General features: G+C 52.1%; 1 protein-coding gene across 1 annotated transcript; it reads right to left on the minus strand.

Annotated features, from left to right (window-relative positions):
* Positions 1-4141: 4141 nt before the first annotated feature.
* Positions 4142-14755, minus strand: EXOSC2 (exosome component 2). Its single transcript, XM_039229734.1, has 9 exons — positions 14623-14755; positions 13295-13396; positions 11324-11369; positions 11010-11099; positions 9160-9225; positions 8618-8686; positions 6838-7014; positions 5857-5985; positions 4142-5114 (listed from the first exon to the last, which is right to left on the minus strand). The coding sequence occupies exons 1-9, from the start codon at positions 14742-14744 to the stop codon at positions 5034-5036; spliced, it is 882 nt and encodes a 293-aa protein (XP_039085665.1). The 5' UTR covers positions 14745-14755; the 3' UTR covers positions 4142-5033.
* Positions 14756-14973: the final 218 nt, after the last annotated feature.

Raw genomic sequence — 14973 nt, forward strand, 5'->3', positions numbered from 1 at the left:
ACGGACACCGACCCCCGCGGCCGCCATGATGGATTAGGAGCCGCTCCACAACGAGGCCAGGCCCCGCCCCTGACCCCGCCCCCGCCGACGTCCGGCGCGCGCCTCGCGGGGACCCGGGCCCTCCCGGCGTCGCTCTCGGCGACGCCGCCGCGCCCTCCGCCTCTGCTCTCCCGGCCCGCCAGAATTCTGCCCCACACGACCTTTTAAATGTGGTTTTTCCGAGCGCAAGGTGAGCGGCAGGGAAGCCCCGCCTCCCCTGTACCGCCATTGGTCCCTGAGAATCCGGGTCAGGTCTCTCTCCTGCGTCCCATTGGCCGGTGAGGGCAGTAGGCTAGAGTTCCCAGCCAACCCCAAGCGGCGCAGGCCGCAGGGCACGCCGGGGGCTGTAGTCCCGCGGCGGCCGCTCCTGTCCGCGCGCACCCGAGACTTCTTGCCCTCTGCTCCCGGCTCCTGAGCTTCGGTCCCGCCCTCCTGGGAGCCGGTGGACTCTCGCCGGCCTCGCGCCGGGCGGGCCAATGTCTCTCCCGCGCGGGTAGTAAGACCGGCGAGGAGCCAAAGCAAGGGGAAAACTGCGGCCTGGATCCTCGCAGAACCGGAGTTGGATTACTTCCTTAAGCCTCTTTAGGGAAGAAAATGTGGCCGGCTGCCGGAAACCAAGGTATTTGGTGCCTTACCCTCCCTCCCCAAATTCTCACCTTTTCCCCAAGAAGTATATTAGGACTGGCAAAAAGTAAATGACTGAAGAGCATCCGACCTATTGCTAAGGAATCTTCCTTGGGTATCCGGAGGCTCCCTCATTAAAGGAACAGCATTTGTTAAGCACCTCTCAGGGGCTAAGCCAGGCGCGATCACAGCTGCCTGAGCTAGAAAGAGCCTTTAAGATGAAACGACCTCATTTTGTAGATATACGTGCATATGCATGAAAACACCCTGTTCGCTGAGAAAATACTGACTGCTGGGTTAGCGGGCCACAGAGACAATGACCCAGACACACCAAACCCACACTTGTCATAACCCATCTCCTGCGACTAAAAGGCACCCTGGTCCCTTAGTCTCCACCCTCTGTGTGTCCCCAGAGCAGTGCACCTGATTGGGATATAAGCCGATGCCTAAGGAGACCCACACTCGTCCTAGCGCCTACTCTGTATCATTATGCTTTCCACAAGCTACATTATCTAGTATAATCCTCACTGTAGCCCAGTGGAGCACGTAATATTATTCCCCATCATACACCTGAGGAAGCCGAGTCAGAGACGTGACTTACTCAAGGTCACTTGCCTCGTTAGTAGGCAACAATGTCCCCATTTGAGCCCAGATGAATCTTGCTGCAAAGCCCAGGATTTTTCCACTGTACCACTCAGTATCAAATAACTTGACCAAATGTTAGACAGTTGATTTTCCAGAAGTTATATGAGTTACGGATTTTAGAAACATTTTTTGCCGGATGGGGAAATGGTAGTGACTTAGTAGATAGTGGCTTCAAGAAGAAATAGTCGTGTAGAGGTACTGAATGTAAGTACATGAAAACTTGTACCCATACTTAGAACTGCAATTTATTAATTCAGAGTAGGTTTTGCTTTGCTCTCATGAAATGATCAATGGCTGACAAACTTAGTCCTGACTCAAAGTACCATTCTTCAAACATTCAGCGCCCTTGTTCTCCTTTATTTACCTACGATCCTACCCTGGTCACTTTTTACTTTTAGCAGTTTTGCTTTCTTTCTATTCAAGCTGTCATCGCATCCTGTGCATCATCATTCTCTAGTTTGGCTTAAAATTGGGCAATTGGATCAGAATTCCTTTTTTTTTTTAACGTTTATTTTTTTTTTTAAATTTTTTAAAATGTTTTACTTATTTCTAGGAGAGAGAGAGAGACAGCGTGAGCAGGGGAGGGTCAGAGAGAGAGGGAGACACAGACTCTGAAACAGGCTCCAGGCTCTGAGCTGGCAGTCAGCACAGAGCCCGACGCGGGGCCCGAACCCACGAACCGCGAGATCATGACCCAAGCGAAAGTCGGACGCTTAACCGACTAAGCCACCCAGGCGCCCCTAACATTTATTTATTTTTGAGAGACAGAGCACGAGCCGGGGAAGGGCAGAGAGAGAGGGAGACACAGACTCCAAAGCAGGCTCCAGGCTCTGAGCTGTCAGCACAGAGCCCGACGCAGGGCTAGAACTTCCCAACTGCAAGATCATGACCTGAGCTGAAGTCAGGAGTCTGACACTTAACAAAACGAGCCACCCAAGCGCCCCTAGAAGTTTCTAATATGCATTTCTTGAACTAATTCATTCAACATATGTTCGCTGAGACTCATATGTGCCAGACACTGCTCTAGGTGCTGGTATACATGGGGGGGGGGGGAACACACTCATCCTTGTCCGAGGAACACACACAGAGGGAGGGACAGGCAATGAGCAAAATGGTAGCTCAAAGGAATGGTCTCGGTGCTGGAAATAAAATTTCTGAACCCATGTTCTTTCACGAACAGTCAAACCCACTCTCTAGATTATTATTCTTTTTAATTTGGGGGAGAGTGAGAGAGAGAGAGCACGCACACGCAGGTGAGCAGAGAGGGGGAGTGGGAGAATCTTAAGCAGGCCAATGCAGGGCTCAATCCCATGACCCTGGGATCGTGACCTGAGCCACCCAGGCGCCCCATTCCAACCCACTCTCTAAAAGGTTGTTTATAGCTCCCTAAGGCTTCAGCCTCTTCCTGACCCACAGTTCTACGATCCACAGTTCGTACTGAGCTCAATCAAGTCATTCTCTCTGAACCACTTTCTTCATTCTTAAGTGAGGATCACATCTGCTATCAAATGAGATCCTGTTTGGTCTTCCACAGGCTGAGATTAGCTTCAGGGGTCAGCATGGAAGCCGCCTGCACCTGATCTAAATGCGTAGCCAATCTCCATTCTCCACTAACCATCTTCTGGTGGTGAACCCCAGGCCAAGACTACGGTATTTACTAGAGCTGCACTGTCCTCTTTTCTCCCTGTATAACACTGCAGAATGATACCCTTGAGGCCGTAAAACTAAAATCCAGAGCCCGGCAAAGGCCTGATGGTCAGAAATCAGTCTTGCCAAACATTGAATAAATCCCTTTAGGTTCAAATATTCTTTTCGTTGAAAGCAATTCAGTTCAGTCTAATTCTGTCCTCACTTTTATAAAGCAAAACAACCCACAAGTTGCTACAGGAACTCAGTACCAGTTTAAAAATTTCAGCTTATGCCATTTTCTTAAAAACACCCACTGGAATTAACACTCAACAAGAGTGCCCTCTAGTGGGCCACAGGAAGTAGATAAGCCCGAAAAGGAGCTTTCAGACCTTTCTGGTATATTCCCACTTGGCAGGTAATTGCCATTCCTGATATACTGAGAGTACAGCACAGGCCGGCAGCCTGGGAAAGGCCAAGTGAGGGGCGCCTGGGTGGCTTAGTCAGTTAAGCGTCTGACTTTCACTTAGGTCATGATCTCGCGGTTCGTGGGTTCGAGCCCCGCGTCGGGCTCTGTGCTGAATGCCAGCTCAGAGCCTGGAGCCTGTTTCAGTCTGTGACTCCCTCTCTCTCTGACCCTCCCCTGCTCACGCTGTCTCTCTCTCTCTCCTAAAAATAAATAAAACATTTAAAAAAAAAAAAAAAGAAAGGCCAAGTGAGAACAAACTCTCAAGGAGCTTACAAGTGACCCCAGCCCAAACTGCCAAAGAGGCATTTGGCCTGTGTCCTCAAAAAGAAACCAAGTGAGCAAATCTCAAGTTACAACACAGCCTATGGAATTTCAGTTGTCTGCAAACTCCTCAAACAGATGAGACACAGGATAGCAAAAAAAATAAAAAATAAAAATGAGGTAAAATGATACCCCTTGAGTAATGTTACCAGGACGAGAAACATACCGTTAACTGAAGAAAGGCCGATCTGTAGTTAAAAACTGTCAAATGCAGTGTTCAAAGTCACTGCCCCTGAAACTGCCCTCAGTTTACATTTTCCTAGGAGACCTGAGTAGAGCAGTTAAGGCCTCCGTCAGAATCTGTATCTGCTAAGCCCTCCTTCAACTATACTCAGCTCTCAAGTATTACACGGGACACAAGAACAGAAAGTGATGTGGACACGTTTACAAATATATAAAAATAGTTCACTGCACGTGTGAAATAAAATAGCACTTTATAGGGTGCCTTTAAAAAAAAAGTTTCCCCAAACCTGAATCGGAGTACCATCTTTAGTCACTAGGAAAACGGACACCCGGGAGTTCTACATTCCTCAGTGAGAACTCCCAACTTCTTGTTAACCCTGCAGGATTCCAAAGTTCACGCAGTACAGCTTCCACTACAGCACGAACACAGCTCTTCTTTTCCTGCCTGCACTCCTGCTTCCGTGCTCCTCAGAGCACCCGGAGCATCCATTCTATTATTGATAAATCAGCTTCTTACAAATCACCCTAAAGACAGGACAGATCATGGCAGCCTGCTATAGATATACTCGCATCTGTCACTGGAAGGGACCTGCGATGGGAAGTAACATTCCGACCAAGCAAAGGCTGCTGGGTTAGCTTTATTCTGCTATTCGACTGCTGTGTTAACTTACTAACTATAGTCTTCGATGTCGTACTTGTGCTGCAGAGGTGGAGACAGAGGCCAAAACAGATAATCTGGGGGTCAGGGAGGCCATGCTGCTTATAGGGGCAACTTCGCGGGGGGCTCTGAGCCTTGTGAATTGATGGTGAGTAGAAGACAGAAGACCCTCCGTATTATTCCAGGATGGGAGTCCACCCGGCTGAAACACCACGTGCTTTTAAAGGCTCGAAACCAGCCCTCGTGCCGGACTCTGCGGGCAACCCACGGGGCTGGCGGCACGCCCCCCAGGCTCTGCCTCAGAACAGGAGAGAGCAGGTCTTCGGGCCAGACGCAGCCCAGTGTGCGTGAAGTGGCGAGTTTCACAGTTCTCTGCGGAGCCTCGCGTGGGGACCGCAAACCAGCTTCTCCGCTTTCAAGAGCTGCTCCGCTCAGTTACGCACAGTCCCGACCTCCCGATGTCTCTCTTTATCCCTCCTGTTCTAGAAGCCTCTGGCGTGTTTCCATCACTATTTCCTCCATTATTTCTGGCTTTAAGATGTCTTTGATCTAAAGAAGAAAAAGGTATTTGTTCAGAAAAGAAACCAACTGTAAGCAACTATGAGCCGACCCAATGCAGAAACCAAGCACGGTTACCATAACCCTTCTATTTTCTATATTCCTTTCATTTATCAGAGACTCAGGTCTGCTAGACCCGGCTTAACAAATCAAGAAGCCCCGGTAAACAGGGGCGCCTGGGGGGCTCTGTCGGTTAAGCGTCTTGACTTCTGCTCAGGCCATGATCTCATGGTTCGTGGGTTCGAGCCCCACGTCAGGCTCTGTGCTGACAGCTCAGAGCCTGGAGCCTGCTTCAGATTCTGTGTGTCCCTCTCTCTGACCCTCCCCTGCTCACACTGTCTCTCTCTCTCTCTCAAAAGTAAATAAATAAATAAGAATCCCCGGTAAACAGCGACAGGAACAAAGATCTTATCCTGACACTCACGAAAAAGCTGAAATCCGGGACGGGCAAGGGGACGTCCTGACAGCTGCTGCCCTGACCCAGTCCTGCCCGACGCCCCCACCCCCCGAATCCCCGCACTGACACTAGGCACTGCGAACATCACAAGTGTCCCAGGGAGGCATCTATCGGACCCTTGAGAGGGCTGCCCACCGGATCACACCCAGACCGACGGCCAAGGTAACGGTTTCTGGGGGCCGGGTGCTCTCGCCAAGGAGGCGCCGGAGCAGGCGGCGAACACGCAGTGCCGACCCCGCGGACGGGCGCGGGGAAGGGAAGGCCTGGCCGGAGTACCTGGTGGGGGAGGGACGCCTCGTAGCAGTACAGGATGCTGGTGTCGTACAGCATCATCCTCTGAGTGACCAGCGACACGATGCAGTTCCGGAGCCGGGAGATCACCTCCCGGTCGGTGAGGGACACGGGCTACCAGCGGGCACAGAGGGAAAACAGAATCAGAGCGAGAGTCGGCGAACAGTCCCGGCAAATCACAGGAATCATTTGCAGCTAAACCTGTAGCACTGTGGGACCCCGACCAGCCAAACAGCTGACTCCGAGGGAGTCGGAAAAGGAGGCCCCTTCGCGAGCTGTTACCCGGTAACTCACTACCTCTGCCGACGAAGATCAAAGCACTTCCACCCCCACCCCCTCTTCAGGAAAAGAGAACGCACGGGGCGCCTGGGCAGCTCAGTCGGTTAAGCATCAACTTCGGCTCAAGTCAGGATCTCACGACTCGTGAGTTCGAGCCCCACGTTGGGCTCGCTGCTGTCAGCAGAGCCCGCTTCGGATCCTCTGTCCCCTTTTCTCTCTGCCTTTCCAAACCCACTGGTTCATTCTCTCTCTCTCAAAATAAATAAGTAAACTTAAAAAATCAAAAGAAAAGGGGCGTCTGGGTGGCCTAGTTGGTGAAGCGGCCAGGTTCACTCAGGTCGTGATCTCACGGTTCATGGGACTGAGCCCCGCGTCGGGCTCTGTGCCGACAGCTCAGAGCCCGGAGCCTGCTTCGGATTCTGTGCCCCCTCTCGGATTCTGCTTTCCCCTCTCCCCCTTCCTTGCTTGCACGCTATCTCTTTCTCTCTCTCTCTCAAAAATAAATATTAAAAAAAATCTGTAATAAATAGAGAGACAAGGCAACACAACGCTCACGAAGACACCTCGATGCAGAGCCAAACTGAGACCACGGCAGCCGTGCCGTATCATGAGCGGCTCCGCCTGTCCCAGAAGCACCGCAAGGATGGAGCGCCATCCCGCCGCGACAGCCGCACTGCGCTTCCTCACCTCCAGGTTGGCGACGAAGCCCCCCGCATCCTCTTCTTTGTGCTCGGGTGTGGGGTAGATCCAGATAAAGCCGTTGTTGCCCAGGATCACCGACGCGCCACACGGCAAGTCATGGAAGTGAGTCTTCTGCCGTTTCACCAGGGAGGGGGACACCTGGACCAGCACGCCCTGACCTAGCTGGGGACACACACACACACCAAGTCACAGTAGGTCATCCGTGCGGTGGTGAAAAGCCGACCACAGGAGGCGCATCGCGTTACGGCGGAAGCAGGGCCACTCCCGTCGCCAACGGCAGTCTCCTGGACGCGCACACACCGGAAACACTCCCGGAGAGCGCTTCCCGATGCAGAGGTCGTTCATGTGTCCCGAGAGAAGGGCACTTTACAGGCTCTTCTCCCATCTTCCCGCCATCCTATATTTATCATCAAATCCAAGGTCGCTGCGCCCAGCAGTCAAAGAAGCTGGAGCTAATGAGGACGTGAGCCCGAGCCTCTTGTGGGCCAAGGCGCGCTCTTCTCTTCCACCTTGATCCCAACCGCCTACCCTGCCTGTGAGACGCATGCCGCAGGGCGAGAGGACTGGCCAAGGGCTGGGTGCGAATCCACCCCGGGTCCTGGCAGGCCAGCTCCAAGCCCCCATCCCGCTGATGGAGGGTCTGCAGGACCCAGTCCCGTGAAAGTCCGCACACGCGGTGCCGCTTTCCACCTACTTCAAGGCTGCGTGTGTGGCTGCCCATGGCCGCTCCACAAGGGAACAGGCTTCCGTCCCACTCCGGAATGAAAAGGTTCACCCAGATGAAGCCAAGAGACTAGGGAGTCACGATTTGTTTTAGAAAGTATATCGTCAGGGGCGCCTGGGTCGCTCAGTAGGATTGAGCATCCGACGTGGGCTCAGGTCATGATCTCACGATGTGTGGGTTCGAGCCCTGTGTCAGGCTCTGTGCTAACAGCTCGGAGCCCGGAGCCTGCTTCCAATTGTGTGTCTCCCTCTCTCTCTCTGCCCCTCCCCGCTCCCATCTGTCTCTCTCTCAAAAAATAAACATTAAAAAAAATTTTTCTTTTCTTTAAAAAGTATGCTGTTGGGGTGCCTGCGTGGCTCAGTGGGTTAAGCATTCAACTTCGGCCCAGGTCACGATCTCATGGTTGGTGGGTTCGAGCCCCATGCTGGACTCTGCACTGACAGCTCAGAGCCTGAAGCCTGCTTCTGATTCGGTGCCTCCCTCTCTTTCCCTCCCCTGCTCATCCTCTGTATCTCTTTCAAAAATAAACATTATAAAAATAAAGAACAAGAAAATTATGCTGCTAAAAAACAGCCTCAGTAATGTAACCTCACACATGAAAAGCAGTGACATTTCATTTAGAGGCTCAGTGGCAAACCAACCGTGCCGAGTGATGCTATCAGATCCATTTACTGACGGACATTTGTCTGGAGCCAAGGCCTTCGGGTTTCAACGCACCACCTCCCTCTGCTCCGGGTACAGCCTCTACCCCTGGCCCCAGTGTGGAGCGGCAGCACCCCGGGAGGCAACAGGCACAGCAGGGCCCCCGGGCCACGGTCACAGCAGCTCTCCGGCCACAACCATCCGCTCGCTAGGAGGAGAGTTAGAAGCTGTCGTCCGTTACAGCACCGCTGACCCGAGAACCTGCCGGCGTGCGGGATGCCAGCCTGTAACGCTTAGCTTCTGGAGTCCTTTAGGGCCGAATCCCAGAGAGCCTCCGGGATACGGAAGAAAGGACTCGAAGCCTCAGTCAGCACGCGACAACAGCAAAGTCCAACTTACTTTTCCGTATTTCAGACTCCTCGTGTGCAGAGAGACGGCTCCATCGGAGAACACCGCCTGCACTTCCGCCTGGCCAGGGTGATCAAGGAACAAACGCTTCCAGGCCCGCTGCCTTCCGGCGTCCCTGCCCTTCCCTCCCGTCCCTAGCAGTCCCACCCGCAGCCGCAGCAGCCCCGGTGACGTCACTGCAACAAGGTCTCTCGCCCCCTTGCTTCTCGTGAAGGTCCTGACACGAACACCTTTTCTCCTCCTCCCTGGGTAAGAGCTACCGTGCTTATGAGAAGTGGAGTCGAGCCCAGGGCCCGGGCCACCGTAAGTTACAAAACCCACGGAAAGGACTCGAGGCAGCAGGTCTGAACAAGAGCCGCAGAGGCCGGTTGGGTTAAGGAGATTCAGGAAGCCCGCGGCACAGCCCCTGACCCTCGATCCAGGATTCAGATCCCCGCCAGGACCCGTTCCTCCTGGCGGAGGCATACAGCGTAAGCCCCACGTCCCGGCTCCACAGAGAACACAGAGACGCTGCAACGCAAGGTGCGGGATACACTGATAAGGTCCCCTTCCTGCAAGAACCCTCTCATCGCCAGCTCATCTTCCGCAGACCTCCGCCTCTGAAACACACAGAGAGATGCCGTTACTGAAGTCAGACAGATGCTGCCGCAAGTTCACTCTCCATCTTCTTTCTCTTTCACTTCTGCTCGAGGTCTCTGCAGCCACGGCATTCAAACGCTAGAGTAGGTAAGCGGCGTCACTCAAGGAAAACCAGAGCGATCGCCACTACTTTCTGTCTCCTGGAAAGAGATCCCCGGGGCTCCTCTTCCTCCTCCCTCCCGCCCTCCTCTGGATAAACTTCCAGCTCCTTCCATGATACTGAAAACGCTCCCAGTGGTGCCCAGCCCTCTTTCCCACACTCACCTTCCATGGCAGCCGTCCCCGCTCCAGCAGGCCCAGCCTACTGCCTGCCTGACTGGATCTTTACTCACACTTTTCCCATCAGCTCAGATTCCCTGTGAAATTCTACCCATCCTTCAAGGATCAAACCCAACGCCCCTCTTTCCTATGAGCGCTCACTCCTTCTGCACAATCACACGCCTCTTTATCCCTCCGACTGCCCGTATTCAGACCACTTATTTCGTTCCCCCGCTCATCTGCACACTCTTTAAAGAACTCAGTTGCACCTCCTTTATCTTGCATTCTTTGGAGAAGCTAGCACAGTGAGCCTCTTCGCACATACGTGCTGGACTGAAGATAAACGTAAACCATGACATTTTACAAAAGGCTGTCCCTTAGGCCCTGTAGTTGTCTGGGATAACCAGATGCCATTCAATTCATGAAAAGCAAAGAATTTAAGCACAACTTTTCAAGGAACACATTCACTGTGCAAAGCCAATGCACCCAGAAAAGGAAAATGGGCACCAAGCATCTGAGAGCTTCTCTCCCAACTCTCTTTGGGGATCGCTCCCCATGGCTCGCTGTTCCAGATCCTACAACATACCAATTGCTGCTTCTTTTGGGAGGCCTGGGCCAGTAAAAAGCCTATGTGTGGGGCACCTGGATGGCTTAGTCAGTTTAGCATCCGACATCGGCTCACGTCGTTCATTATCTCCTAGCTCATGAATTCAAACTCCACACTGGGCTCTGCGCTGACAGCGCAGAGCCTGGAGCCTGCTTCAGATTCTGTGTCTGTCTCTTGGCCCCTCACCAGCTTGTGTGCTAGCTCGCTCTCTCTCTCTCAAAAAATAAATAAATAAACATTAAAAAAATTTAAAAATCTGGGGCGCCTAGGTGACTTAGTCGGTTAAGCGTCCGACTTTCGCTTAGGTCATGACCTCGCGGTTCGTGGGTTCAAGCCCCACATCGGGCTCTGTGCTGACTGCCAGCTCAGAGCCTGGAGCCTGTTTCGGAGTCTGTGACTCCCTCTCTCTCTGACCCTCCCCTGCTCACGCTGTCTCTCTCTCTCTCTCTCCTAGAAATAAATAAAAAACATTTTTAAAAAAATGTAAAAATCTAAGAACTTAAAAAAAAAAGTGTACAGGGACGCCTAGGTAGCTCAGTCAGTTAAGCGTCCGACTTCGGCTCAGGTCATGATCTCATGGTTCGTGGGTTCAAGCCCCGTGTCGGGCTCTGTGCTGACAGCTAGCTCAGAGCCTGGAGCCTATTTCAGATTCTGTGTCTCCCTCTCTCTGTGACCCTCCCCTGCTCACGCTCTCTTTCTCAAAAGTAAATAAAAAGCATTTTTTTAAAAAAAAGCATACGTGTAACACAGGCAGCAAACCTCACAGCAGACAAACAAGACTAAAAGAGGCAGCCTCACTAAAAGCAGAGCTCTCCAGTGAAGCAACAGACCCCAGACTTCTTGCTAGCAAATTCTACAGCACAGCATGGAGACCCTTACCAGCTCTCCTCCGGGAAGGTTCATAGATGAGAGAAGCAAGACCGAATCCAGCCTAGAGTTGGTCTCCACCTTCCACCTCTTCTGTTGAACCTACGGAGAAATTTCACGGTCAGACAGGCCCCAGAGACAAGCGCTCGTGTCATAAGCAACCAATAATCCCCAACGCGACAAGCCACCTGTTTACATCAAAGGGCACATCAGGGTCCAATGCAATGAATGCCCCATTTGCATCACTACACAGGCAATGACTGTGCCAGCCATTCAGTCACCAGCTTGCTTTCACTTTGTAAAAACCAATCTGGTATCGACTTTACCTCTGTGATTCTCCCCACTACAATGTCTCCTACTTCACCGTTATATCTGAAAGATAAGACAAAAGGTCGTCCATCAGTAAAAAGACCTCATCACAAGACCAAGCATCATTCATGATTTCGGTTAAAAAGGATGAGTGCCTTAATTACCCACCACATTTAAATATGGTAAATTCGAGGGGCGCCTGGGTGGCTCAGTCGGTTAAGCGACTGACTTCGGCTCAGGTCATGATCTCATGATTCGTGGGTTTGGGCCCTGCGTCGGGCTCTGTGCTGACTGCCAGCTCAGAGCCTGGAGCCTGTTTCAGATTCTGTGTCTCCCTCTCTCTCTGACCCTCCCCTGCTCACACGGTCTCTCTAAGAAATAAATAAAATATTTAAAAATTTTTAATATGATAAATTCACATACGTATGCTTTTTAAACTTCTTTCCAGGAACTGATAAGTTCAAACATTCCTACATGTATAAAGTCTTCATTAACTATTCTTACACAAACCATTTATTCCAAATAGTTCATTAAGCCTAAAACCCCTACTTTGTTAATTACATGCCAATGATAAGCACTGACTATTTCCTGGTGGGCTCTGGAACACAGATGGCTTCTGCATCAGCAAAGGAGGAGGAGACTGAGACAGGACCCCACCCCAACCCACGGTCTCCCCCCACAAGGTGCGCGCCTCCAGCCCGTTAGTTCCTTATCCCAATTCTAATGACGAGGTGTTCCATGCTGAAGGCTCCAGTCGGAGGCCTCTCCTCTGTCGGCCCACATTCACCGATGGTGAGCTCATCCAACTGAATGGCTTTAAATACTACCAATGACTATCCCATCCCCTGAATTCCAGACTCTAGTCAACTGCTGGCTACCCAGCATCTCTAGTTACGTGACTTAAAAGGCATTTCCAAATGACACCAACCTAAAGCAAAGCTTTCCCAAGGCCCTTTCCCCAGCCGCCATCACAAACTGGTCCCCTCCCAGCCATCACGGTCTCGGTCTCGGTAAATGGCAACACCGTCCCTCCAGTCGCTCGAGCCAAAAAGCTTGGGAGTCCTTGGAGGATCCCTTGATTTCTCGCTCGCTCTCCCCCCTTTCCCTCCCCCGCTCTCTCTCTCATGCTCCAAGACAAATCCAGCAGCTGACCCTACTGGCTCTACCTTCAAAATACACACAGAAATAAAAGGCATCCCAATTGGAAAAGAAGAAGTAACACTATCTCTATTCACAGACATGGTCCTATACATGGAAAATTCCAAAGAATACAAAATCCAGCACTGTTGCATAATAATCAAAAAAAACATCAACCACCTCAGGACACAAAATGGATGCAGATTCAGCCACTCTTCCCAACTCCTACCGCCATCTTGTTCCAAGCCACCATCACTTCAGATGATGAAAATAGTCCATTAACGTGGCTCCCTAAGCCTGCCCCTGCCCCCCTTCAATCTCCTCATAGCAGCCAGAGTGAAGAGAAGTCAGACCATGTCCGTCTTCTGCTCCGCCCCTTCCAGAGGCTTCCCAGATTACATAAGGCGGAAGACAAACCGCTTACCATGGCTACAAGGCAGGCTGTCTGCCCACCTCATCTCTCTTACTGCATCTGCCCCTACGCTCCCCCTTGCTTGCTCGGTTCCAACCCCACTGGCTTCCTTTCGGGAGCTAACCTTTATCAAGCCCTTCTAGGTAGTGGCTGGGCCCTGTGTAAGTCCTTTACACATCCTATTTCAATGAATTCTAATGAAAGTCCCACAAGGTGGGTCATACGATTATCCTCATTTTGCAGAGGAGGCAACCAAGGTTTGGAGAGGTCAAGTCATGGTGGGGGGAACCTCCGAGGCCCACACTTACCTACGGCCACCTACACCCTTTCAAAAGCGCAGACCTAGAGAATCGCAGACCTAAGGCAGGTGGGGGGGTTGGGGGGGGAACACCCGGTTGTGTGACATAAATGACGCAGAATACACACCTTTCGTTCTCACCTGGTTTTCAAAGCTTTCACACAGATCAACTTGTTTACCCTCTCCACGGAGCCGGCCACAGATGCAATGAGCTTCTCCTCCCCCATGTAGGTTCCGTGGCCCCTGTAACAAGAGTAGGATGCCAAGAATACACTTGAGATGAGGAACAACATATTCCTCACAGGCTCCTCCTACCATAAAGCCCGGCTTCTCCCTCTGCCCACAACACTCCTTTCGAGAGCTTCATGGACATCGCCTTTGTCTTACTCCCGTCTACTCAAGTGGCACCTTCTCCATTACGCCCACCTTGACTATCCCATTTAAAGCAGTCCCCCGCCATGCTGCCACCACCCCCACCATATCTCCAACCACATTCCACCGCTTCTGCTCAACTTTTCTTTCTCCCCATTCCAGTGATCACCACACACACGAACCCATTTGTTGTGTTCATTGCTTATTATCGGTCTCTCCCGAAATACACACTCCACAGGACACGGGTTTCCACCTTGATCACAGTTGTAATCCAACTGCACGTAATTTAAATATGAGTGGACTTCATGAAGGAAAGACTGACACTTAAGATTCCCTAGGTTCCAACAACCTCAAACCAAAAGGTTAAAGGGCACTGCTATCAAGGCTGTACTCCTCTCCTGTCCAGAAAGTCTTACACACCGCTAGCGTTTATCTAGGATGGTGAGTCTCCCTTCTTTTATTATTCCTTCATGTAACCCTCATTTCCCTATCAAACAGTTACTGTCACGATCACCACTGTGCAGAGGACAAACGGGACGTTGGAGAGAACACGGCTAACAACGCGGGATGGCGCAGGACCGGGAACCTCAACTGTCCGGGCCCAGAGCCTTCGTTCTCAACTACACGTATCTTACTGACCCCAGATTCAAAATGTGTATTCGGGTGCACATATATCGTGCGGCGTATCTGTATGCCCTAAGTACAAACAATCACTGAAACCAAGCGCCTGGCTAAGAGATGTCGCTGAGAGAAGAGGCGACCAAGTCAGAAACTGAAAAGGGGTCTCTGGCTCCTAACCCCCACCCCCAGTTTTGCAGGTCTCCAACGAAGAAGACGAGGAAGTCTCAGAGATCGGGGCCTCGGGCAGAGCACCCAAGACGCCTCGATACCAGAAGCCCAGGAGAGAGGCGTTCCCAAGGGCTGAGGCCAACGCGGACAGGGACTATCTGCGAGCTCAAGGCCTCGGAAACAAGGGGACTGTGATGCTCGGCTGTGCCCTGCGCCTGGCGTGTACTTAGGTGCAAGGGAACAGAGGCCACGTGCAGAGAGCCCAGCCGCCGCCCTTTGGGGCCCCGAGTCCCCAAGTCCCCACGTACCGCATGAATCCCGTGTCCGTGGTGATCGTGTCCCCCGGAACCACCAAGTGTTTCTTAGTATCGCGGCCCAAACTCTCGCTAAGGGGCTTGCGAGCAACGGGAAGCCTCATCTCCATCGCCATCTTGGCGCCAAAGAAGAGCGCAGGCGCAATCCAGCCGGGAACCGCAACATCCGGCTGCGCTTGGAGGGGCGGGGCGAGGCGGGGGCGGGCCTCAGAGCAACCGCCAATGGGAAGCCGCTAGCCTGGTGGCCATGTTGACTATTGGCAACCATTAGGTTAACATGAAGGGAATGAGGGAGCCGAGGGTCCATTTTTATTATTGGCAAGGCTTCACCTGTGGAATACTAAA

The sequence above is a fragment of the Hyaena hyaena genome, unplaced genomic scaffold, assembly GCF_003009895.1.
Source record: "Hyaena hyaena isolate Hyena2069 unplaced genomic scaffold, ASM300989v1 scaffold_38, whole genome shotgun sequence".
Lineage (NCBI taxonomy): Eukaryota > Metazoa > Chordata > Mammalia > Carnivora > Hyaenidae > Hyaena > Hyaena hyaena.